Source organism: Brachypodium distachyon, chromosome 1, assembly GCF_000005505.3.
Source record: "Brachypodium distachyon strain Bd21 chromosome 1, Brachypodium_distachyon_v3.0, whole genome shotgun sequence".
Classification (NCBI taxonomy): Eukaryota; Viridiplantae; Streptophyta; class Magnoliopsida; order Poales; family Poaceae; genus Brachypodium; species Brachypodium distachyon.
In genome coordinates, this window is record NC_016131.3 from 66,777,891 (window position 1) to 66,801,407 (window position 23,517).

A 23,517-nucleotide genomic window follows, 5' to 3' on the forward strand; every position below is an offset into this window, starting at 1 on the left:
TCAAACTTGTGTGTCCACGAAGCTAACTTGGCACGGCAATCATTTTTTCCCCTTGCTTAGAAGCTAGACGAGCTCGATCGAGCAGACGTCAATTGCTAAAGCAGGCGGAAAGGTCAGGAGATGACGACGAGTTCCCTTTTCTCTTTCACTCGTTTTAAGCGAGCCCTGGCTGGATTAGCTAACTATCCTTGTCGTTTGTCAAACGCTGATCAATAATATCCCACCCAAAGAAAACTCCAACAGCCTTTAATTGCAGCTGTGCACAGCCACGAAAACACACCGACGGCCCTACCACTACCAGTCGTCGTCGCTTTTGTTGGCCATGGTGCCCGGCCACGACGACGGAGACCCGCACCGACCATGATGCTTTCTCCCACCGGAGAAGGAACCACATCGATCAAAACAAACAAGTCTATGTCGATCCGTCCTTTTTCTATCTCTACTGTAACTAGAGCTCGGAACAATAAAGAAACCAAAACCGATCGACACTTTCACACATGCTCCCTCCTTCCCATATAAAGTGACTTTCTGTTACATATATCTAAACGTTTTTTAGACATGGATACATTCATATTTGAACAAATTTGAATCACTTGATGTTCGACGGAGGGAGCATGAAGCAACCCGATACTGGGAATTGATCCCACGGTGCCGTGAGTTCGTGATTACGGTTTCTTTTGTGCCCGGTGCAGTACAAAATAAAAATCAAAAGCGTGATTGCTACGCGCGTGTCCCGGCCGTGCACGCGCGTTATCCAGCCGCCGACCACTCCCAAACTTTTTCCCCGGCCGGTTCCTTGATTTCCTTTCCAAAATGCTTTTCATTCCCGTCTCCTGATCCTAGAGCTGCCTGTAGTGGAAAAAAAAAGGCCGGCGGCGCCCGGTGCAACTTTTTCTCGTTTGGCACGCAGTAGTACCATCAGTATATAAAGAACACGGAGGCAAGGCAATGGAGAGGAGCTGGTTCGGGCGGAGGAAGACGAAGAAGCGGCAGGGTGGGGAGAAGGAAGACCGGCAGAAGGTGGTGGTGGACGGGACGGAGATACGGGAGCTGGTGGGGGACAGGGAGGCGTTCGGCATGTTCGCGGAGAGCAAGTTCAGGGAGCTCGACGCCGACGGGGACGGAAGGCTGTCCGTGCGGGAGCTGCAGCCGGCCGTGGCCGGCATCGGCGCCGCGCTCGGGCTGCCCGCGCAGGGGTCCGACCCCAACGCCGACCACATCTACTCCGAGGTAAACCAGGACGATGCTGCCATGCTGAACCCAAGATAGTCTTGCTAGTTGTGCTCGATCAAGTAAGCCTAGCTAGTGATCGAGTTTTAAGCTTGATATGTTGTGTGTTCACTTCAGTTTAGTTCAGCATTTTGTCAGTAAGTAGCTTATAACCGTAACCGTAGATTTCCAAGTGGAAATCGCTTGACCCGGCCATGAAACTCAATTACAAGGTTTACAATTTCACTCACTGAACCCCCAAAAGAATTTGCTTTTGGTTCAACACATTCGGTGAGACCTGAATTATACGTTCCTTTCAGCAAGCACCGATATCTCCATGGATTAATATAAGACGGCATCATGCTTATATCAATTCAGTAGCACAATTTTTGACCGGAAATTCAGTAGCACAATCAATACAATTTGCCGTGTGTGTTTGATTTCTACCAAATTTGTAAGGTTAATTTTTTGTAACGGGAGCTTTATTTAACTGTGGTGTTGTATCAAGGGATACATCAAACAAAATTCGCACACGACCTATATATAAAAGATGCAGATCCTTGGTGTTCTTGAACTTCTTTTCTACTTTTGAGCAAATCCTTGTACGAAGTAATAGGCTTCTATTGTTTACAGATTCATCATGGATTTAACGAACTAGCTATAAGCAATCAACAAGTTGAGTTGACAAATTTTATTTTATTTTGACAGTAGTTGAGTTGTCAATTCTAGTATGCTTCCCTGCAAATAATTGCTTGAATTCTTGCAAGGATATTTTCAGATGCCGTGACTTGAATCGAACAAACCAGAAAAGTCGATGGCCTTATCGCGTAGGAATATCGGATGATAATAATGTAGTCGTACTATAATACATGGGATCAAAACAAGAGGATAGTAGAAGTGTGGCTGTTGGTGTATTTAGCAGTCGAGATATTTTTCGTCATCTAATCTCCTACGATAAATCGTTACCTACTTAGCAACACGAACAAACGGAATAATATTACTGGTCGAATCAATCAAACGAATGTTAGTCATTAATCGTGAGCAATTTTTCGACACAAGAACGCAACAGGATGCAGGTTTTCCCACAAGTCTGTGTCAAGATGCCCCGAACCTGAGTTCAAGCACGCCAGTGGAGGTTTCGAAAATAACCTAAGACGTCACAATCAAAGCCTTTATCTCATCCTCGATTCTTTACTATAATGCACGTCAATTATTATGATGTATGCAGGAATTATGGTCTCGTTATCCGCAAAAAGAAGGAATTATCATCTCACAGCCGGTGTCACAACGCACAAGTGATTTTGCTGTGTCCTAAACATTGCTCCAGCTCAAAGAGAGTGAATTCAAGTTTTTGGCACTTTTTACCCCACTTAACAAAATTCATTAGTTTTACTCCATTTAAAAAATGCTTCACACAGTTTTTACCCATTTTAAGGTTTTCGGCCATCATGATAGAACGGTCCCACATATCAGGCCGGCTTGCTGGCGTTTTAACACTCGGAGGGGTATCTCCTGAATATGATTTTGATTAGGTTTAAAATTTTGGCAACCCTAAAATTTGAAAGGTCACCGAGAATTTTAAAATGATTTTGTATTATCTCGACATAAATTTATTGAATTTAGTCAGATTTTGACCAAACTTAAATGTCATGATTTAAATTTCTTTGAATCTAGTTCAAAATTTTGAGGTATAAATTTCTATACCTACCGAAATGTCGAACTTTTTGTTGAAACTTTGAATAGGATCGCCCGCGTCCGAGTTAGCTAAGCCACACCAGCTTGTTGCCAACCGCACTGAGTGGCCACATAGATCTGACATCCGAGGTCACTATCAAGATTAAAAAATGACATTTAATTTGGTCAAAATTCATCTAAATTCAATGAATTTTGATCAAGATAGTACCATAATGATTCTAAATTTTTTGTGATCTTTGAAAATTTAAGGTTGCCAGAATTTTAAATCATGCTCAATCAGTAACTTATTCAAATGCCTCCGACGTGGATATGCCACGTAGGCCTAACAAGTGGGCTCACTTTGTCGGGATGATGGAAAACCTTAAATGGGGTAAAACTATGTCAAGTGTCGTAAATCAGGTAAAACAGATGAATTTTTATTAAATGAGGTAAAATATGTCACAAAGTTTCTTAGATGAGGTAAAAAGTGGAATTCACTTGCTCAATAAAAGTGGAGAGTTTTCTATTCACATTGAAAACACATGTTATTCACAATTTTATGAACAGGAGATCCTCAGTGGTATATTATATTACTTGCATGTTAGGATCTCAAATATGTGTCTACGGTAAGATTATTTGATCCAGCTGAACCTAACTTCAGCAAAACGTTTATGTCTCCACTGGTTATGAACAACAGAGGAGAAGAGTATGCTCACATCGGTTGGGAATTCGCTGCTGTTACATTGTTCATCTCTTACACACAACACAAACCTGAACGTGCAGGCTATGAGCGAGGTCACGCAAGGGAAGCAAGAGGGGGTGAGCAGGGCAGAGTTCCAAGAGGTCTTGTCCGACATTCTCCTCGGCATGGCGGCCGGGCTCAAGAGGGACCCGATCGTCATACTACGCATCGACGGCGAGGACCTGAGGGACTTCGTTTCCAGCCCCAGATACGAACCTGCAGCCGCTGCCATCTTCTCACAAGCCGGGTCTGAAGATGCCTCTTCTCTCCGGCAACGCCTGCTAGCTGCTGTTCGGCAGCTCGGCGTCGACCATGGAATGCCCCCAGCTGCTGACCCTTGGGTAATTAAGTGTTTAATATGATCCTAGCCATTGGTTTTGCCAGATGTTTGGACAGAAATGTAAGATTTTTCTGTGTCACTGACTGCCAACAGGTGCTAGAGAACGTCATAGAGCCGGCGTTGCAGCGACTCTCCGCCGATCAGCTTGAGCAGCCAGTGGCGTCCAAGGACATCTTCTTGGAACAGCTCAAGAAGCTCCTCGGCGACGTCGTGGAGCGGCTCCAGGAGCGGCCTGTGATCGTCGCACACACCGAGAACACCTTCGACGGGAGCGGTGTCAGGAGTCTGCTGGCCAACAAGTTCGAGCTGGACAAGGTGCGTGATCAAAGTTAACCGGGGTTCATCATTCATGTTCATCATCTTCACATTTTTTTACAGAGAGTTTTGGTCGATGCACGGCAACACTGATCTGTGGTATGTATCTGTGCTATAGCTGTTGGATTCTGTCTGCAAAGACGTGCCGGTAGAGCATAAGAAGAAGGCGTCCAAGGAGTGCCTGCGAGCCGCGCTAGATAAGATGGCTGATGCAGCAAGCTTACCACCTCATGGCTCTGTTACTCAGGTACTAGTAATACTGTAGTATATAGTTTTAGCCGGCACATCATTTTCGGATGACGACGACACCGTGATGTTGCAGTAATTGAACAGAATTTTGATGTTTTTGGACATGACTTGACTCAGGTGGATGCCATCGTGGACGAGGCGCTCAAGATGGCGAATAACGCCCACGACGGGAAGGCGGTAGACGAAGCGGAGTTCAAGAAACTCCTGACGGAGGTCCTGGGAGCCGTGATGCTGCGGCTGAGCGGCGACCCGGTCTTCGTCTCCACCAGCACCGTCGTCCATGAGTCACTGTCCAGTTCGTCCACGCTGCTGTCCTCGCCGGCGGTGCCGTCGCCGCCGAGCGAGTAAAGCAGTACACACAACAAAGTTAAGTATGAGAGGACGAGCATAAGGCCTCTCTGTATTTTAAACAGTGGCTGTGATGGTGCTTTTTGTCTGATCACGCGCTGCGGGGCATGCATTGCATATTTGCGTGCATCCATTGCTTGGTGACAACCTGACAGGATGCAAAATAAGATGCCGTTTCGTCAGGTTTGTTGGCCTGGTTGATGTATAAGTTTGGAATAATAAGGCTTCCGAGCCAGACACATTGTCAATTGGAATATGCAAATGTTTTGCAACTTTCGTTGGGGAGCTGTTACCACGGACAAAAGCCTTCAGCTATCTTTCAAAAAATAGAGAATGATCAGTTAAAAAAGGGGAGAATAAAACACCTAGCTCTGATTCCCAGCACTCCAGAGAATTACACAACAGAATGCAACTGCAGTGCAGTGTTACGGCAATCCAAGGTGTGAGTGTTCACTGGATTATTTCTGCATTTCAAGGTTGCAACATTGGGGCATAGTAAACAGGCTTAAGATTGTTGCAGAAATTATTAGTTTGTGACGCTCTGAAAGTTTGTGTGCATGTATATTTGCAACTTGCAAAGTTTTTTTTTTCTTATTCTGTTTTAAAGTACTGTGCTAACAACCAAATCTACTTGTTAAATATGTGAAGTTTGGTACTGCAGTCTACTCTTTTTTTTTGTGAGCTACTTAAAACAAACTTCTTTGTTATTACCAGCCATGGCAGTTTGCTGGTCCAGGAAACTCAAATTCACGCTGCGAGAAGTTTACTTTGGGCAAACGCTGATGTGCCAGTTTGACAACCTCTCACATTTCTCATTAGCATTTCAGGTAGAAGAAAAAAATGAATCACTACGCAAGCACCAGAAGACATGGAACCATTGTACACATAGAAAGACAAAGTTGTCATCGCTTCTCATCAGCATATGAAAGAGAAAAAATTTCATCCCTTCCTAAGGTTATCCTGATCTAGCTTAATGTCATGGTGAATGAAGAACATGCCTCGCTTGCTAAGGATGAGACCTAGCTTGAGATCTTTTGCCTTTTGGTCTTTGTCTTAGACAAGACAAAGTCATCATCATCGTCATCTGTGTCACTAGCTGCCCTCCTCTTCTTTTGTGCTGTGCTTTTTCCAGTGTCCTTTGCAGCTGACTTGGTTTCCTTAGCCAATCTTGGTTGATTCTTAGTTGGAGTACTTGTCTTTCTCTGTGCAGAAACTGTTTTGACCGGTGACTTCAGTTTCTGACCCTGTTTCTTTCGTAAGACCTCTCTAGCCTCATCTTCTGGGAGCAAGCCCCATTCCATCAACCTATGCAAAGGGTTACCAAAGATATTAACAATGTATCACAGCTTCAAGTAACACAAGCTTCAAGCAATTAGTTACCAAAGATTTTCTTACACCAGAGGAAATAGTAGACTAGTAATGTATGCATAAAATTGTACATACCGGACAAAAATGAATAACAATGTAACACAAGCTTCAAGTGATTAGTACCAGAATGACACACTATGCCTATGTATGATTCTGCCAGGAACAACAGGAAAGTGGAAACCAGCTAGGTTTGTTAACTGGTGAAACATGGTCTATTTCTGATTAATGACACATCATGTTTACCAAAGAATAAAGGCATCAACTGTAAGCAGCATAAATCATTTCATTAATAAAATGAGAGGTACAAAGCAGATGTGCACAAGCCACGCAGACGACACCCCCACCAAACTCTTTTATAGTCGACAGTAACTCATTCTAAAAAGTTCCTATCTGAACCTGCACCAACCAGATTTTGAGAAACACAGACTAGGCCAAGATTCCAATCACTGCGTGAGCTTTTCCATTGATTTTTGCAAGCAACCAACCATTCAGATGTGGCATCTGGCGGACCTTAGGAGCTTGGAGTTCAATATTTAACACCGCCATACACCTTTCTCAGGAATTCAACCCTAGACAGGAAAAGCTTAAAATGTTCTGGCACTCTCAAGTTTCAACCAAACTCGGTTCGCCTTCGATGCTACTTTATCTAACAACAGTAGAACATGACAGACCTTCATGTTAATTCAACAAGGCTTATAAAATAATAGAATAGGACAACTTACCGTGAGTGGATGGCATTCACACTGATTGGTGACAGCCTTTTGTTTTTGAAATAAATGGTTTAACTATTTGAGATTCTAACTATTTGAGATTCTTAAAGTTCCACAAGAATTTGATTTCGCTATGTTTACTTCTATAAAGATGTCAATTGGTGGCTACAGTCTCCTTCACCTTCTCCTAAATTTCTACGTGTGGAACCATCTCGATTTTTTTTTTGCTTAACTTTTGATGCCGTGCCATGGAGCACAGGGACAATGGCTAGACATGTTACCACGTGTTTGGTCACATTAAGGAAGGGGAGCGGGAGTTTAGAGGAAGGAGATTGTTGTAGAGTTAGACAAGGGAAGTTGAATTTTAGACCCAATCTTTTACTCCCTCTGTTCCAAAATGTAGGGCGTATAACTTTTGTTAACTGTCAAAACTTTTAAAATTTGACCAAGCTTTATAGCTAAAAATATCAATATTTACAGAGTCAAACTAAGATATTATGAAAATATATTTCACAAGAATCTAATGATCTTCATTTGGCACCGTAGATGTCGATATTTTTTGTTACAAGTTGGTCAAACTTTAGAAAGTTTGTCAATCAACAAAAGTTATGCGCCCTACATTTTGGAACGGAGGGAGTATTTGGTGTGTGGTGGGAATTTAAGTGGGAAGTCTCTTCCCTATTGGGTTTATGGGGAATCACGAGATTAGACTAGAAAGGACAACATAAGTCACAATTGGACGGCTGGGGTGTTCTATAGAAACCATCTCCCTCTCATTTCCCACCCCTCCCCTCGTTATTAAAATGGTGGGAGTTGGACTCTCAACTCCCATGACTAATCATTCAGAGATTCCCACTCCCATCAACAGGATAGATGATTATATATCTCACAACCCCTAAACTCCCAGCCCCTCGCCTTAATTCCCTCAAACCAAACACTTTGTTAGGGTTTATCCAAATCCGTAGCAACACTTGGGTAATTAGCAAGTCAAGTATAAAGATGAGCAAAGCGGCATAACGGTAGCTATATAACTGACTGTCAAATACAGAGAACATGTCAAAAATCACCAATGCATTTCACTCCGCATCCGGTTTCCTGGCTTTTCTAACTTCATGAAGTTATAAGGTAGAGAATCCTCTGACTTTTGCCTCAAAAACAGTATTCTAGCATGATCCTTGGGGCAACACATTGGTTTAAATAACCCAAACAAGCCATGTATGCATTTCACTCCGCATCCGGTTTCCTGGCTTTTCTAACTTCATGAAGTTATAAGGTAGAGAATCCTCTGACTTTTGCCTCAAAAACAGTATTCTAGCATGATCCTTGGGGCAACACATTCGTTTAAATAACCCAAACAAGCCATGTAAAGTGTTGCATAAACATGGTATCTCACCATGTTGCAGCCATGTCACTACTGGGCACCTGCTCGTAGAGCGATTCATAAAATATCCTCAATGGATCCCTCTGCAGAAAAAGAAAATAACAATTATTTCTCATATGGATGGGATTAGAACATAGCAGATAGGGACAAGAACATGGCAGAAAGAGAATGCCATCATGGCCATACTTCAGGAGGAGGATCATGCTTTTGCCCTGGCAATTCATACACCTTTCTCTCCTTCTTCACCTTCTCTCCAGCAGCCGTCTTTTTATCTTCCTTGATAGCAACTTTCTTTATTTTCTTTTTCTCCTTCATCGAATCAAGAAAATAGTTTAGCAACTAAACAACACAACATTAATCGTGGTAGTGGCATACCTTGGTATCATATTCAAAAGCCTCATCTTTTGTTTTCTTAATCTTGGAGTTCTTCGTACTTTTCTTCAGCAATGTCAGCTGAAAACTTCTCACTTATTAACCTCAACAACAGAATCAACGAAAATAAAGCTGGAAGAAAAGGAGAACAATTGCAACCTTGGAGTCATCATCAGAATCAGTTTCTTCTTTCTTAACTTTAGAAGCCTTTGCCTTGCTATTGACACTGCTTTTCTGCTTCACATTTCCCTAAAAAACACAGCAATATTTGTTATCATCATACAATGTTAGTTATAGCTGTTTTAGTCTTTATAGTTTCTGCGATTCAAAATAAGTGTCTCAGGTTTGAACTAAACCTAGTTCAAGGCTAGTTCAAAACCGCGACACTTATTTTGGATCGGAGGTAGTAGCTTCTGCGTTGTGCTCTTTTCAGTTTTGGCCTGTACTTATACTTTTTTACTTTTCCTCTTCTTAGCTGCTACATTTCGTCAAAAAATTATACGAGACAAGAAAGATTGGGAGAAACCATCAAACTAAAGCCAAAACATCTCAGTTGCAATGAGAAACAAATAAATAGAATACATTCTACGAATCGCTGTTCGCAGCTTGACCATTGTCACATTACTCCTAAAGAAAAGATTGCCCAATGCGTTTACGAATCCTTAGCAATCACAAAAGGCTCGTATAAAATGCCTAAATATCAACAAAATAATCAAAAGATCTTTCAAAATGCCATGCTGCTAACAAAATATACGAATCAAACCTTCTTGGCCTGAGACCGCGGAGTCGGCATGAAGTCGGCATCCTCCTCCCCTTCCTCCTCCTCCTCGTCTTCATCTTCCTCCTTCTTTACAGTACCAATCATCGCCCTTTGGGCCCGAGAACGCGCGAGCGGAATGTTATCCTCGTCATCGCTCTCCTCCTCCTTCTTGGGCTTGGAGACAGCCCCCCCGCCCGCTTTCTTCCTGCCTCGAGAAACCGACAGCGGCGCGTTGTCTTCTTCGTCTTCGTCCTTCTCCTCCTCCTCCTCCTCCTTCTTGGGCGGATTCTGCAGCGCTTCAGTGCCTGCGGAAGCTGCGGCGGTGGCGTCTTCTCCAGCCATTGCTACGGCGAGGCGAGGGTTTCGGCTTTTCGTGGTTGGTTTTGGGGGCAATGGGAAGAGACCAAGCTGCTGGAGAGGAGGAATAACGATGGAGAATGAAAACCGGGGTAGGAAGGATGCTGCGCCGGCGGTCGGGCGGCGGCGCTGGGGTGATTACGCCTATCGCCCGATGGAGGAAGAGGCGGCGCTGGGGTGATTGCGCCTATCGGCCGATGGGAAGGAGGCGCCGATGGAGATGGAATGGGCCAAACTGGCCAATTGCGGAAGGTGGGCCAACCCAAAAGGTCAAGGCCCATGAGGCGGTCGGATCGGCCTTGATTGCACATTGGGACAGTAGAGCCTCCCTCAAAAGAAATATTGGGACAGCAGAGCCTGGACTCGTTGACCCGTTGGGTCAGGTGGGTCGACCCAACGGGGCCGTTATATACGAATTCACATCTGCCTATGTATATGTTGCATCTTTTTCTCCAAAAAAAAATGTATATGTTGCATCTGAGCATCTCCCCCAAAAAAATGTATATGTTGCATCCAGAAGACATTCGGTTAGTATGGTTATCTCGGTTCGGTCACTACAGGTTTTCGAAAATGGGAAGAGCTAATTCCTGCTTAGTCTATGTGAAGTTGCGAAAGTAAGAAATGAGTAAAACCTATTCACTTGGTTTCATAATTCTTGTCGTGGTTTTAATTCAAATGCACCTCTCTTCCGTAATTCTTCTCGTGGTTTTTGTTCAAATATTAAAATGACGACAAGTATTATGAAACGGAGGAAGTATTTAAACTTGTATAGATGTCCATCAATGCATTCGTCTGCAAGAAATGAGCAAATAAATCCTTAGGAACTCTATTGATTTCTTGTGCTTTTTGGAGGAAACTAGACATCTAGTCCAACCTCATTGTTGTACAGGAACGAAACAAACTAAATCCTTAGTTTAGCATCTACCGTCTTATAAATCCTTTCTTTTCGTATGTTTCGTTCATTCCAATCCGAGTAAGCCATAAATTGTTGTCTCGAGATGCCTGTTCACCTCATTATAATGCAAATCCGTAGGGTGGCAAGAAGAAAGAGCCCCGCGTCGCTCCCAACGGGCGAATCGAGCGGCAACCCCCTTTCCCCAGTGCCGTCGGCCGCTCTCCCCGCTATCTTGCTCCTTGCCGTCGCCAGAAAGGGTTCGAAGGGAAGCCATGTTGGCTCTCAAGGACGGCGGCGGCGAGGCAGTTGGCATCTTGCCGGTTTCACCCAGATCTGGACGGGCGCAGTCATCACAGAAGGAGGCTGACGGGTGAACGCCCGTGCGGTGGACGGCGCATGACGCGCAGGCCGTGGGATCCATATCTCCTTCAGCGTCATTCCTCCTCCTCGCATCTGGATCCTGGCACGAGGCGACGCTCCATCGGTTGCTCAACCTCTTGAGGCGGGTCCCGAGCTTAGATCCGCTTGAAGTTGGGCTTCACTGCCCGGATCCGTCACATGCCATCGTTGGTCGTCGTCGAGGCGTTTCTCTTCCCCGGATCCGGCGTCTGTCGGGCTAGATCCGGTGGAGATTCGCTGTTCTGCGCTGCCTTCCACCTCCATCCGCTCCTCCCCGTCGTTGTCGAAGGTGTTTATCGTCGAGGTCCCGTGCGTCAGCCGTGCATCGGTCGGCTGCGGCAGGGCCTCCTCGCGCGCTCACGAGCTCCTCCACCCGCCTCCACTCCCAACCAGCATGTACATCTCGACCTCCATAAGAGCCCCTCTCCACTGTTCGCCTTCGATTTCAGGTTCATTCCCTTAAGTCTCCAAGCCATACCCGCCCTGCCGCTCTTCCTAGATGTCATCATCGTGAGCAGGTTGCCGTGCACGCGCTTGTGTGTAGGGGGAGGGAGTGAGTGGGTGAAAACCTTGCCGGTGCATGCTGGCCGACAACGGCGACGCTCTGGTTGCCATGTGACAAAGATGTGATTTGGACGATGTACATGTCTTGTATCAAGGAAAGATTTCGAGTGATTTCGAGTGTGTGTCGACGAACTTGTCGGCTAACAAGGACATAGGGGACACGATTTACCCAGGTTCAGGGTTCTCAATGAGGTAATACCCCTACGTCTTGCTTGTCGGATCAGTATTAATGAGTCGATTACAATGGGGTGCCGCAGAGTCTAGATGAACCGAGTCGTCGAGTGCGTCTAGGCGGTTTCTATCTAAGCTGGGGGTGTCCTCTTGGCTCCCCCTCCTGTTTCTTTATATATGCAGGAACTCAGGTCTCAGTTAGAGTCCAAGTCGGTTACAATGAGGAGATATATTCTAATTAACCTTCCTTGTCTTGAGTCGCAAGATTTGGCATGTAAACTCCTGGAGTCGTAGTAGGCTTCCTTGTGGGCCCCTAGCTGGGCTGCACCGGGTATATTCGAGTCAAGTACGTGGTTAGTCATAACCACGTCACCATGTCTCGCCTTGGCGACGTTGTTCCAACCTCTCTTCGTCCCCTATCTATGTGTGCAGTGGTCAGGATGTATCTTTTGCATGTTCCGAGAAAAATCCCTGCATAGTGTATACTGTGCCGGCAGTGGCGACGCCTTGTGGCGCCGTCTCCCTTCATGAGGGCGCTGTTTGTTTGAGCCTTTGCACATCCCTTGGCTGATGCCTGCTTCGTGCTCTGTCATTGCTTGCATTGTTTCCTCACCACCCGTCATCGTGTTTGATCCACCTTCAGTTAGCTCCAAATCTCCAGCAAACTTCTGTCAGGTTGCCTTTGCTATCATCCTCATGTCGTCGTATGTGACTTTCTTCTACACTCTTTCGATGGGTAAACCATCCTCTTTGGGGAGATATTTTTCACTCGTGGCACTCTTCGAAAGCATGTTACCATCAGGTCATTCTTCTACTTCTCTCGGAACAGCCACCTTCCGGTGGAGGCTTTGAGCGACTTTTATGCGTGCTCCACGAGCCTCCATCGTCTATTGTTTTCTCCAATGATGACATCGGTGCGACTTCCTGATGATGATGCTTGTTTTTCCCGGCTTAGTTTCCATGCTTTGGCTTGAGCTCTATGCTTATGTTTGCCCCTCTCTCTGGTGCTTTCTGTGACAGTCCTCCTCCTATTGCTCGTGTTGCCTTATTTCGTTGATTATAACATAATGTATGCTGCATAGCTTTGTTCCTCTTTAGGTGGGTTCATTGGCGTTGTGTTGTAATTATGTAATGTTTTTTTTCCTATGTTTCTTGCTTGGGCAAGTTGTATTTTCCTAACTGGATCATCAGAGAATCCTGAAATAAGCGCAACTGACAGAAACTTAAAACCATATAATTTCTTTTGAGCCCGGCTCTTCACAATCCACGAAGCAGGGCGAATGTGTATTGCGTGGCGTGGGAGTGAATGAGTATATTTTTGTCTTTTATATCATGCTTGAGGTCAATAAGCATAAATTCTTATAAGATGGTGTGGCTATCTTAGTGAGGTGAAACTAAATTTTGCACTCCTGCCACTCCAGCTTTGAGATTTTTCAGAAATTACTCTCTAGGCCAGCACTGTATATCTCGACAAGAATGGCATAGCCGTAGAAGATCCAGCGCCTGGTCTCACTTTCCTTACCTTTGTGCCTAAATCAAGGGGTGAGCTTTAAGCCCTCGATGCATGATCCACGAGTAATTGCCACTCAATTATTGGGCGGTGGAATATATACTTTTCTACGTGACTGGACAAGCTCCATTTTCAGGTTCTGGCTGGAGTATCCGACATCTCGTCGTACACTACCCGATCGGCCGATCCTTTCGATCTTGTGCCTACCTTTCGCCCTGCGCCACGTCTGTGGATTCACCTCTCCATATCAGCACCAGTATAAGTTAAGAAATAATGAAGAAGAGACCGTCTCCCCAAAGAAGGCAAACAGCATGCATCATCCTACAACTAATGGTACTAATATGACTTCTGTTCCCCCAAAAAAGGAGGAATAGCAGGAATAGTTCACAGCAGCGCGCTGCTTCTGTACGCTTGAGTACGCGTGGCACAAGGACTTTTTCGGATGCTCTATCCTTGCTCCCACTAGCTGATTGCTGATGAGACGTCCAGAGTCTGCCTCCATGGTTTCTACACGTAAAGCATTTTTTCTTACAAGAACACACGTAAAGCAACCAGTTACTATCAACAAAGTCCACAAAGCCCAACAAAGACTCTCTCCACTACACGCACGAACTTTCAATTCGTTACGCGCACACACGAACTCTCAGAAATACGAGAGCCCCGCGCCCTAGGCCACTGGACGTCTACACGTAGCGGTTGCGCGCACCTCACTCAGCCCCCCGCCCCGGCCCTTTCCCCCACCTCTCCCGTCCCCCTCATCTCCCTTTCCCCCACCACCACCACCACCTCGCACACCGGAACCCAAACCGGAGAACCGAAACCATGGCGTACTACGACCGGCGGGGGGAGTCGTCGTTCCTGGAGGCGTTCACGCTGTCGCCGCTGCCATACCCGGTGATCCTGATCCTGCTCATGGTGATGCTGCTGCTGGGGGTGTCGTGGTTCTTCACGTACGAGGACTTCATCGAGGAGGCCGCGGAGCAGTTCAGCTGGGTGCTGCTGGCCGTGCCCATCGCGCTCGTGCTCCTCATCCGCTGGATCTCCTCCGTCGACACCTTCGAGGGCTACTTCGGCTTCTACCCCACCGAGTCCCGCTGGAGGGGCTACCAGGCCGGCCCCTCCGAGGGCAGCTCCCCCTGGGGCGTCGCCATGGTCGTCCTCCTCCTCCTCGTCCTCGCCAGCTTCCACTCCACCTTCCAGGACATGTGGAGGCCCTGATACTATACCGCTAATATGTGTCTACGTGTAATTCCGTCGATCTGATATGCGCCTATGATTAATTATCGCTTCCACGCCGTTGTTACGGCACCTGCGTCCTGCACGTATGTATGTATACCTTTGCTCTTGTTTCTCCTGCTGTACATATAGCTGATGAAGGATTATGTTAGGTAAGCATTATAGAGCTTGGGTGATACTACTGTCTGTAGACTGTGTACTGGTTCTTGCTCTGGTTTTCTATACTGAATGAATGGATACCTGGTTTGGTTTTGTTGGGGAATTTACTCGATCCACTTCACCGTAAGGCCTTGTTTGTTTGGCACAGGTGGATTTCTAGGGAATTTTGAGAATTGTGGAGTAGTTTATTTTAAATTAGAACCCAAAAAATTCTCCAAAATCCTGTGAAATCCACCGATGCCAAACAACCCTAAATTATCCTGTCGACCAGTGTCAAGATACAAGTGAATATGATTGGCGGGAGGAGGTGTCTGGAGACTGTTTTTACTTAACCAGCCCATCTCTGTGGCACGAAATAAGCTTTGAGGTACTGATGCCTCATGTGTTGAAATTCAAGCGATTCCTTTTGTTATGTCCAAATACGGCTGTTCTTCAGCATGTATGTTTGTCTGGATTTGGAGGTCAGTTGGTGAGGGTGATCATACATAGAAAGCTGTACGTACAATTGAAGGAAGATACGAACAGCTGGTGGATGAAGTTCACATGGTAGGATCATCATAGACTGGAGAGTTCTGAGGCAGGCGATGACTATGACACTTGTTCGTCTTATCTTCTTCACTTTCGGCGGTAGTAATATTTGTATGGTTTAGACTCCGAGAGCTACGTGTCTCGGCCCAGACCTTTGTCCTGTTGTCCACCTGGTGCTGGGGAGACGCGGACGCCACTCTGACGAACATGAGGAAAGACAAGGAGGAGAGGTTGTTGGGCCGTCAAGGAAACAGCTTTTGTTTTGCGGGGGGAAAAAACACAAAGGAGATCAACATGGTCCAGAAAACCCTTCGTAGAAAAACCAGGTTCCAGAAACTGTTATTGCACGATCATGTTCTTTCCAAAGCCTGTATTCGGGGCTTTATCTCCGCAAATAAATTGTTTTCTGGGCTTTATGGTTTAGGGCGAGAGCCTCGGGGAGTTAATTAGCGAGCCTCCGGAACCTCCTTTTTCTTTAGTAACCCTCTCACCAAATTCCAGTGTCCGCGGTTTGGGAAAGATCGATGCCAGTGCGGTTGTTGCTGCAGTGACAGCAGTGTCGGTCACAAAGATTACATGAAAGGCCGCGAATCTAGTCCAGACTCTACTGGAAGGCTGGGCAGGATGCCTTTGATCGGCTTTGGCCTTTGTGGACATGTCTAAATGGCTTCTTTTGGTGAAGACGCGCGAGGATTGACACGGCACATGCACGATTCTTTGCTTGCAACCAGCACTACCTAACTTGAAGAATCACGGTTCAAATACACCATGACACGTCGCGATTCGTGACAGCGAGACCAACAGGCACTCAGGCAGAGGCCGATCCCGCGCCCGGGCCAAAGGACAGCTCGAGCTGAAATGAGTACAACAGTTTTTTTTTACAGCTTTGAAATGCAACAGGTTCATGGTGGCTTTTAGCGATAGACAGACTGGTTAATTTAATGGAGCATGGCTTTATGCCTTCCGTGTAAACGATGGAGTGTGCCTTCGGCAGAAGACAGGTCGACACCTCACTAGGTTGTTGGCAAATATGCCGATGCGTTCGTTGTTGATCCACAAAGCTAATTTTTTGTTTCCGCAAAATTCTTTGCTGAGTATTTCTTTTTGCCGAAGGGCATCTACAAAGATGACATTTCATTTGTCCATCTGGCATGTGTCTGAACATTACTTTTGTCAACGGATACATGTCAAATAGACGGATGTAATGTTCATTTAGAAAAAAGTTTTTTTCTTTTTTTTGGCCTATTGGCTAATGTGGCATGGGTTTGACATGTCCGCAGACATGAACGGAATGGAATGGACTTGGCATATCTCACCGGGTCACTGTTTTTTTATCAACGACAAAAACAGACATATGGCTAGGTTTTGACATGTTCCCTTGGGGATGTCCTTACTCCGAGCACCATCCGGTTAAACGGGATAGGGTTTGCAGGTCCAAGGATAAGGGTGGTTTAGGGTTTAAAGATTTGAAGAAACGATATTAGTCTATTAGCTAAATGATGGTGGAAATTTGAAAATGGCAAGGCCTGTGGCAAGACATTATTCATACTAAATATCTCTATAACTGTGTCATCTTAAGAACGAGAATAAATCTTTAAGGCCAGATTTTCTTATCTTGTTGGGAGGAAGGTTAAGATGAAATATAGCAACCCTAGTGAGATTTTGGCAGGATCCCTGGGATGATGCCCCTCCTCTTTGTGAGAGATTTCCTGAATCCTTTGAAATTTGCTAATTGCCAAGTTGCATTGTGAAATATTTATGTGATAACATTTACCTTTTAGTCCTCGTTTGACCCCTATGTTAGCCCATCAATGGAATTTGGTGCTGCATGAGGTGAAATAATCTCCGTCTGTCCCGCGATGGGGATGAGCGGTACTGTCATTAGAAAAGTCTCTCTCCTCAAGTCTTTCTGTAAAAGGTTGGAAAGAAATACTTTTGGGGCTTGTAACAAGTGGATTTATAAAGCTATGATTCCTCTAAAAATTCAAATCTTCATGTCGCAATTATTCTAGGATACAGTTTTGACAACAGATAATATGAGGAAGAGACATTGGCCTGGAACATGTTTTTCTTCATCTGCCCCATGGCTGAATGATTTTGAGAGCCCTGCGATCTCTTTTTGATACTAATATGTACCCCAATAGCCTTTCGCAAATTTCCCCCTGGTTTCACTCTTTTTTTTTGCCTTATGGTGACAGGTTTTCTATGGTTGGCTTGGCTGATATTTGCTGTGGGATTTGGACCACCAGAAACAAAGCAGTGTTTGAAAAAAGTTTATCAAGTTTCCTTTTGATTTGGTGTTCTCTATCTGCTCGATTTTGTTCTATTGGTCAGATTTGCAAAAGGAAGGAGACAAGGAGACGCTGAAGAGTGGGGATACACAGTTGATGCAGAAGGCGGTCGACCTGATGTGTGGCCAGGGATCCAGTGCTTGATCTGCATCTTCACCCGAAGATGGTGCTCATACCTTGACGTGGGAGTTTGAAGTTAGAGGTGACCTAAGCTGTTTTGCTGGACTATCTATCTGTTAGTGTTGTATAATCCTTCGTTGCAACTGTAGTTTTGGTGACTCTGCTCTCAGGTTTTGCCCCATAGCTGCTATTCTGATTGCAGGATAGTAGCAATGAGTTACTGCTACTCTAGTCTACAATACAATGAAAACGAAAGCAACTTTCATTATGGCTGAACGCCGACGGCATTGTCCATGAGAATACATTTTTCTTCTAGAATACGATATATTAGCATGTACGATATCAAATAATAAACTATGAAGATACATATACCACGATAGACTTTAATTTAGAGTTGTAGATTTTGGTACTCCCTCCGATCCATATTACTTGTCGCAGATTTAGGGTCAGAGGGAGTAGATTTTTCTACAAATTTGATCTAACTTTACTAAGTTTGACTCATGACAAAACTAGTACTTCTTACATTTAGAAACAGAGGGAGTACACAATCGCATAGAAAATCTGAGCAGGAAAATCTGTACAAATGAGGGTATTAGAGAAAAATATGACAATTGCAAACATACAGTTTCAGGAACAGAGTCAAAATCTGCTTGAACAACTTCTAATTGTAGCCCAGTGACGCCAGTACGCGACCAATGCCCACCAGATATGGAATGGCTGCGTACTTGCGATGATTGCTATGGTCAATTGTCCATAAAATAGAAAGTAGTCTGATTACATGCCTGATCTCTTGAAGGTTTAATTCTTTCAACGTCGATGAGAAGGAAGAGAGCACGTGCCAATGAGAAGTCCTGAAAAGGATGAAGCACATGGACAGAACCACACATTATGAAGGAAGGACGCACAAGCAAGAGTTCAGGGTCAACTATTCAGAAAGGAGCTATCCTCCAAACAATTATTCAAGATGGAACTGCATATATCCGGCGAGGTGTTTAGACGTGCTCACATGCATTCCTATTCCTAATACAGACATCACCTCATCCCTTCACATGCAATGAACTGTATACTGAGATACACAAGGCAATATAGTTGCAGCACGGAGAAATGGATCTGAAAAGATGGTGGCCTCTGTTTAGCACTGTTAGCCGCTGATTATGAAATGCCAGGCCATCAAAAGGACCACACACATTGAAGACTACACTAACAGAACAATCACAATTCACAAAGTTCACACTGCCATTTCCTGTTTACCAGTATAAAAACTGCAGGAGCACTAAACAATCAGATTGAAGATATCATTTTCTCACATGAAATTGGTTCCAACTTGTGCTTCATCAAACCATTGATTTTTAAAATTACTGTATTTTTTTGTTATACTCTCTAACCAATTGTGGTTATAATGTATCATGATACAATGATGGACAGCAAATACATACATGATCACAAGAGCTCAATCACATATTTGCCCCCTGCAAGAGTATATGTCTGACAATACAAAAATAAGAAAGTAACATAACTTTCAACCCGAAGTCGACAAAAAGACTGACTTGTTGTTTCCGTTTTATACTATAACAAGTAGTAATCAACTCAACTCCCACTGGCATACACTTTCAGATAACCTGAATTGCTGTTTCTGTTTTCTTGAAAATTGACAGTTCATACTATTGCATTCAACCATCCAGACATGAAAATCATAACTACTGATTGATTTAATATATCTAGTTCATAATCAGAAAGCATAATCAGATAATTCGAGCACTTGAACAGCAGAGCTAGAGTCGCTATCATATCAGTTATACCAATTACTAGTGACCAAAGAACATGTAAAAATTCTAATATGCCGCACAAACTTGCTAGCAATCACAAACTCACAACTAACCAAAAATGAATAATACACCGTGGTTAGATTGATCAGCCCCGACAAAACAAGTAATCTAATTCAACAACAGTGGGTTATGATAGCAAGAACTGAAGATGTACTTTTATCACAGCAGTATTCACAAAGGAAATACTAGATTCTAATATTCTCATGAGAACAAAATATTTTATACCAGAGGTCCTAAGAGTATGGACCACCATACAGGAAACTAACATGAATTTCAGTAAGACATATGGTTCAGAGAGAACTGAATGTCGATCAGAACTATTTCAATTGAACAAAAGAAACAGAGTCATGATGTACTTCCTTCTCTCCTGTGGTACAGAATGTCACTAAAAGAATCTATCGTGGTCTTTAAAATGCACCGCCTGTCCCCAAAATGATTGAAAAATCTTCTGAGCAGTGTCATCCTAAGAACCAACTAATGGAACCAGGGAGTGAATGCTCAGCTATGGGAAGCAAACAGAAGCAACAGTTTTCCAACACTAGGCTACTTAATGATCGTTTCATTTCACTTGAAGAAGGCGCTGAGTAATATGAGCCCCTCAAAATCTGATGAATTAAGCACGGGATCAGATCTCTGATACACACCGTCAGAAGAGGGGCATCCAGAAACTGAACAGTCAGTCATCTTGCGCTGCTCGTGCTGCCATTCCGACCACGCAAACCCTTGCTATTGCTACTGCCGTGCTGCTTCAGCTTCACAGCCAACTCAGGCATGTAGTACTCAAGATACCACCGTACAAACTTCTTGAGCCCTGTTTGGAGATCAGTTGATGGCTGGTACCCAAGCTCCCGCTGTGCAAGGCTGATGTTAGCATGTGTGTAAGGCACATCCCCATTCCTTGGCATCTTAACAACTCTCCTCACAGCCTTCACCTTGAGCATCTTCTCCAGTAAATCCACCAGCTGTGTCACCGGCACAGGAGACGTGTTCCCCAAATTGTATGTCCTGAATGGCGCCGGCCCTCGCTTTTTGCCACCGCTGCCTGTGCTCCGCCCAGCTGTATCCAATGCCGCAACACACCCTTTCACAATATCATCAATGTAGGTGAAATCCCGGGAAATTGTGGTCTGGTGTGTGCCTCCACCAGAACTCTCATACACCGTGATTGGTCGACCAGCAAGAATGTCCCGGGTGAAGAAGAAGTATGCCATGTCGGGGCGCCCCCACGGCCCATAGACGGTAAAAAACCGGAGGGCGGTGAGCGAGAGCCCATAGATGTGGTTGTAGACATGAGCGATCTCCTCACCAGCCTTCTTGGTCGCTGCATACAGAGACGCTGGTCGGTCCGTCCTGTCATGCTCGGAGAAAGGCACATGAGAGTTCAGTCCGTACACTGAAGACGAAGATGCCCAGACGATCGCCGGCTGCGGGTCGGCTGCGCGCGCCGCCTCAAGCAGCGCCACGAGTCCGGCCACGTTTGCCCGTACATAGGACATCGGGTCAACGAGCGCGTGCCGCACGCCTGCCTGAGCAGCGAGATGCAGGACGTGCGTGAAAGGCGCGACATCGAACAGCTTGGCGAGGAGCTCGGCGTCCGCGATGTCGCCGTCGACAACGTAGACCCCCGAGCGTGCGAGTAGTGCGGCCCGGCCGCGCTTGAGGGCGGGGTCGTAGTAGTCGTTGAAGTTATCGAGTCCGAGTACGCCGTCGCCCCGGCGGCGCAGCGCGGCGGCCGCGTGGCAGCCGACGAAGCCCGCGGCCCCCGTGACGAGGACGGAGAGGCCACGCCCGTTGGTCCGTCTGACCCGCGCGGAGGCCCGCACCTTCTTCTCCCAGGCGGCGCCGCCCCAGGTGGCGGAAGGGGATGCGTGGAGGGAGCGGCGCGGGGAGTCGGGGGAGGCGCGCGGGGCGGGGGCGGCGGAGGGGGAGAGGAGGAGGAAGGCGAGGAGTAGCGAGAGGGAGCAGACGGACCAGAAGGCGAGCTTGGAGAGGAGCGACGTCGCGGAGGAGTGGTGGTGGCGCGGGGGGAGGCGGTGGTGGTGGTAGTGGTGGAACTGCGACTTGACGGCCGCCGCGCCGGCCGCCGCCGCCGCCGAGCCTGGCGCGCCGGTCAGCTGCGGCGCCATCTCGATCTGCGGCAATGCGGCTGCTCGCTGGATCTCGGGATTGGGTGGGGTTTGGAGGGCTTTTTGCTTTCCGTTTTCTCGCGATGGTTTTGATTCGTTCCGGCGTCTCCGTTTAGGGCGATTTTGTTTCCCCCGGCGCTACATTTGAGGAGAAATCGTGGGGATTTCTCTTTCTTTTTTAGATTTTCTAGGAGCCAGCCAATGACTGCCTGGGCTTTCGTACATCTGCCGAATAATCCCCCCGTTTCCTTTCCTTTTCTGTCTGGCTTTATTATGGGCCATAGATTATTATTTATGGACTTGCGCAGAAAAAATTGCGAAGGCGATAGATCCGCGCTTCGAATTTGAAAACGTGGAACTGTTGCCAAAGATACTGGATTTACGGGACGCCATGTACTGGTAACATATCGTAACATTCCAATTTTAGGGTCAAACAGTAACTTGTGAACGTGAGTTCCTGCGAAACCAACTGCAAACTGCAAAAGTACAAATATAAATGTGATCCGCAGTGCACACGGGAAGCCCCAAAATCTAAAAAAGAGTAGGTGGAGTTGCTGCGGAAAATGCAACCCAGTTTTCTCCCTTCCGTTTCTCCCGTTTGCCCCTTTTTGAAATCTGTGGAGCCGTGGCAGGCAGTTACCGAGATTTTGCTGCATTTTCGTCTGGTTGTTGGGGGACCTCGGATTAGTTGTTCAAAATCATGGCTAATCGTTATCTGGTGCGATTTTCGGATGTGTACCGGGCAGGGAGGGAATCGAGTGGCCAGTGGGGTGCTGGTCCTACGAAAGGTCGGATCACGGGATAAGGATTGGCATTTCAGCCATGAAATCGGATAAAGCACCGTCGATCGTCGAGCTTGTTGTTCTTGCCGATGATGAGCCTTGGTTGCGTTCGTCTTTCTGTCGCACATACGTTCGTGTCTCACATGCTGTCGCACATGACATGATCTATTGATCTGCACGTATTGCACTGCCAGTCAACACGAAATGAAAGCCGTGATAAACACTCACATGTCACATGTTGCATAAGATGTGCAGCTGGTGCATAGTAGTACGCGCTCGGAGCACTAAACAATTGGACAGTGATTGGATGCTATTTGAGTTATTATTATTATTCCTTCCCTGTTGGTAGAAAAGATAGATAAACGGCATCGTGTGTTTGAGTGCGTATCAAGGTTAAGCATTTTGACTTGAGAATGAAGCGTCATCGGTCCAATTGGTAGCAGGTGGCGCCGGTGCAGAGTTCAACGCCAAGTTCCACACCAGATCAGATCAGATCCACACGATGAATTCGAAAACTTCCATCAGGATCTCCCTGCTGGCCAAGCCCCGTGCTTCCTCGTTCTTCAGTCGACAACAAAACCCGAATAGAATCCGTCGACATATATCCAGCCAGATGGAGAAAGGTAATAGCTTGACGATTCTACGACGATGTATACCGTGTTGCATCACTGCTCGAGTTTTTGCTGTTATTGCATCAGCTGGGTCTCCGGACTGGGCGCGTTGCCGTGGTCGGTGGCTCGGCGCGTGCACGCAAGAGACGTGGCGCGCGTGCTCCGGCTCGGCTGTCGTCGTCGGCTTCCCATCGGTGTTGGAACGCCCGTCCGTGCTTAACTTGAGGTTCGGTGGCGCCTACACGTGCCCATACGTCCATGGGGAAAGATCTGAATGAGATGTCCTCTGCACGTTCGTATGCATTTCCTGTTCTCCTCTCCCGTACCGACGAACGAGTGGCCACTCCCGCAACAACCACTTCAGGTCTCTATCCGGCATAGAAGTATCAGGCCTTTCCAACATGCAAGAAACGAACCATGGAACCACAGTGTAACATGATACGTGGAGTACCAATGTACGAAGCCGTAAAATTT

General features: G+C 46.0%; 4 protein-coding genes and 1 long non-coding RNA gene across 5 annotated transcripts; 3 read left to right on the plus strand and 2 right to left on the minus strand.

The window, feature by feature from the left end:
- Positions 1-742: 742 nt before the first annotated feature.
- Positions 743-5,471, plus strand: LOC100837725. The gene is made up of 5 exons (XM_003558295.4): positions 743-1,230; positions 3,667-3,966; positions 4,059-4,280; positions 4,399-4,527; positions 4,647-5,471. The coding sequence occupies exons 1-5, from the start codon at positions 949-951 to the stop codon at positions 4,875-4,877; spliced, it is 1,164 nt and encodes a 387-aa protein (XP_003558343.1). The 5' UTR covers positions 743-948; the 3' UTR covers positions 4,878-5,471.
- A 197-nt stretch (positions 5,472-5,668) lies between these two features.
- Positions 5,669-10,027, minus strand: LOC100838032 (uncharacterized protein DDB_G0286299). The gene is made up of 6 exons (XM_003558296.4): positions 9,472-10,027; positions 8,868-8,957; positions 8,712-8,789; positions 8,523-8,645; positions 8,349-8,419; positions 5,669-6,182 (listed from the first exon to the last, which is right to left on the minus strand). The coding sequence occupies exons 1-6, from the start codon at positions 9,808-9,810 to the stop codon at positions 5,897-5,899; spliced, it is 987 nt and encodes a 328-aa protein (XP_003558344.2). The 5' UTR covers positions 9,811-10,027; the 3' UTR covers positions 5,669-5,896.
- A 4,016-nt stretch (positions 10,028-14,043) lies between these two features.
- LOC100838333 lies at positions 14,044-14,862 on the plus strand. The gene has a single exon (XM_003558297.4). The coding sequence runs from the start codon at positions 14,187-14,189 to the stop codon at positions 14,580-14,582; it is 396 nt and encodes a 131-aa protein (XP_003558345.1). The 5' UTR covers positions 14,044-14,186; the 3' UTR covers positions 14,583-14,862.
- A 2,329-nt stretch (positions 14,863-17,191) lies between these two features.
- Positions 17,192-18,799, plus strand: LOC112269761. The gene is made up of 2 exons (XR_002961727.1): positions 17,192-17,780; positions 18,495-18,799. It is a non-coding gene; the product is annotated as an uncharacterized LOC112269761 (long non-coding RNA).
- An 895-nt stretch (positions 18,800-19,694) lies between these two features.
- LOC100838631 (UDP-glucuronate 4-epimerase 3) lies at positions 19,695-21,888 on the minus strand. The gene has a single exon (XM_003558298.4). It carries the CDS (start codon positions 21,648-21,650, stop codon positions 20,205-20,207), a length of 1,446 nt encoding a protein of 481 aa, XP_003558346.1. The 5' UTR covers positions 21,651-21,888; the 3' UTR covers positions 19,695-20,204.
- Positions 21,889-23,517: the final 1,629 nt, after the last annotated feature.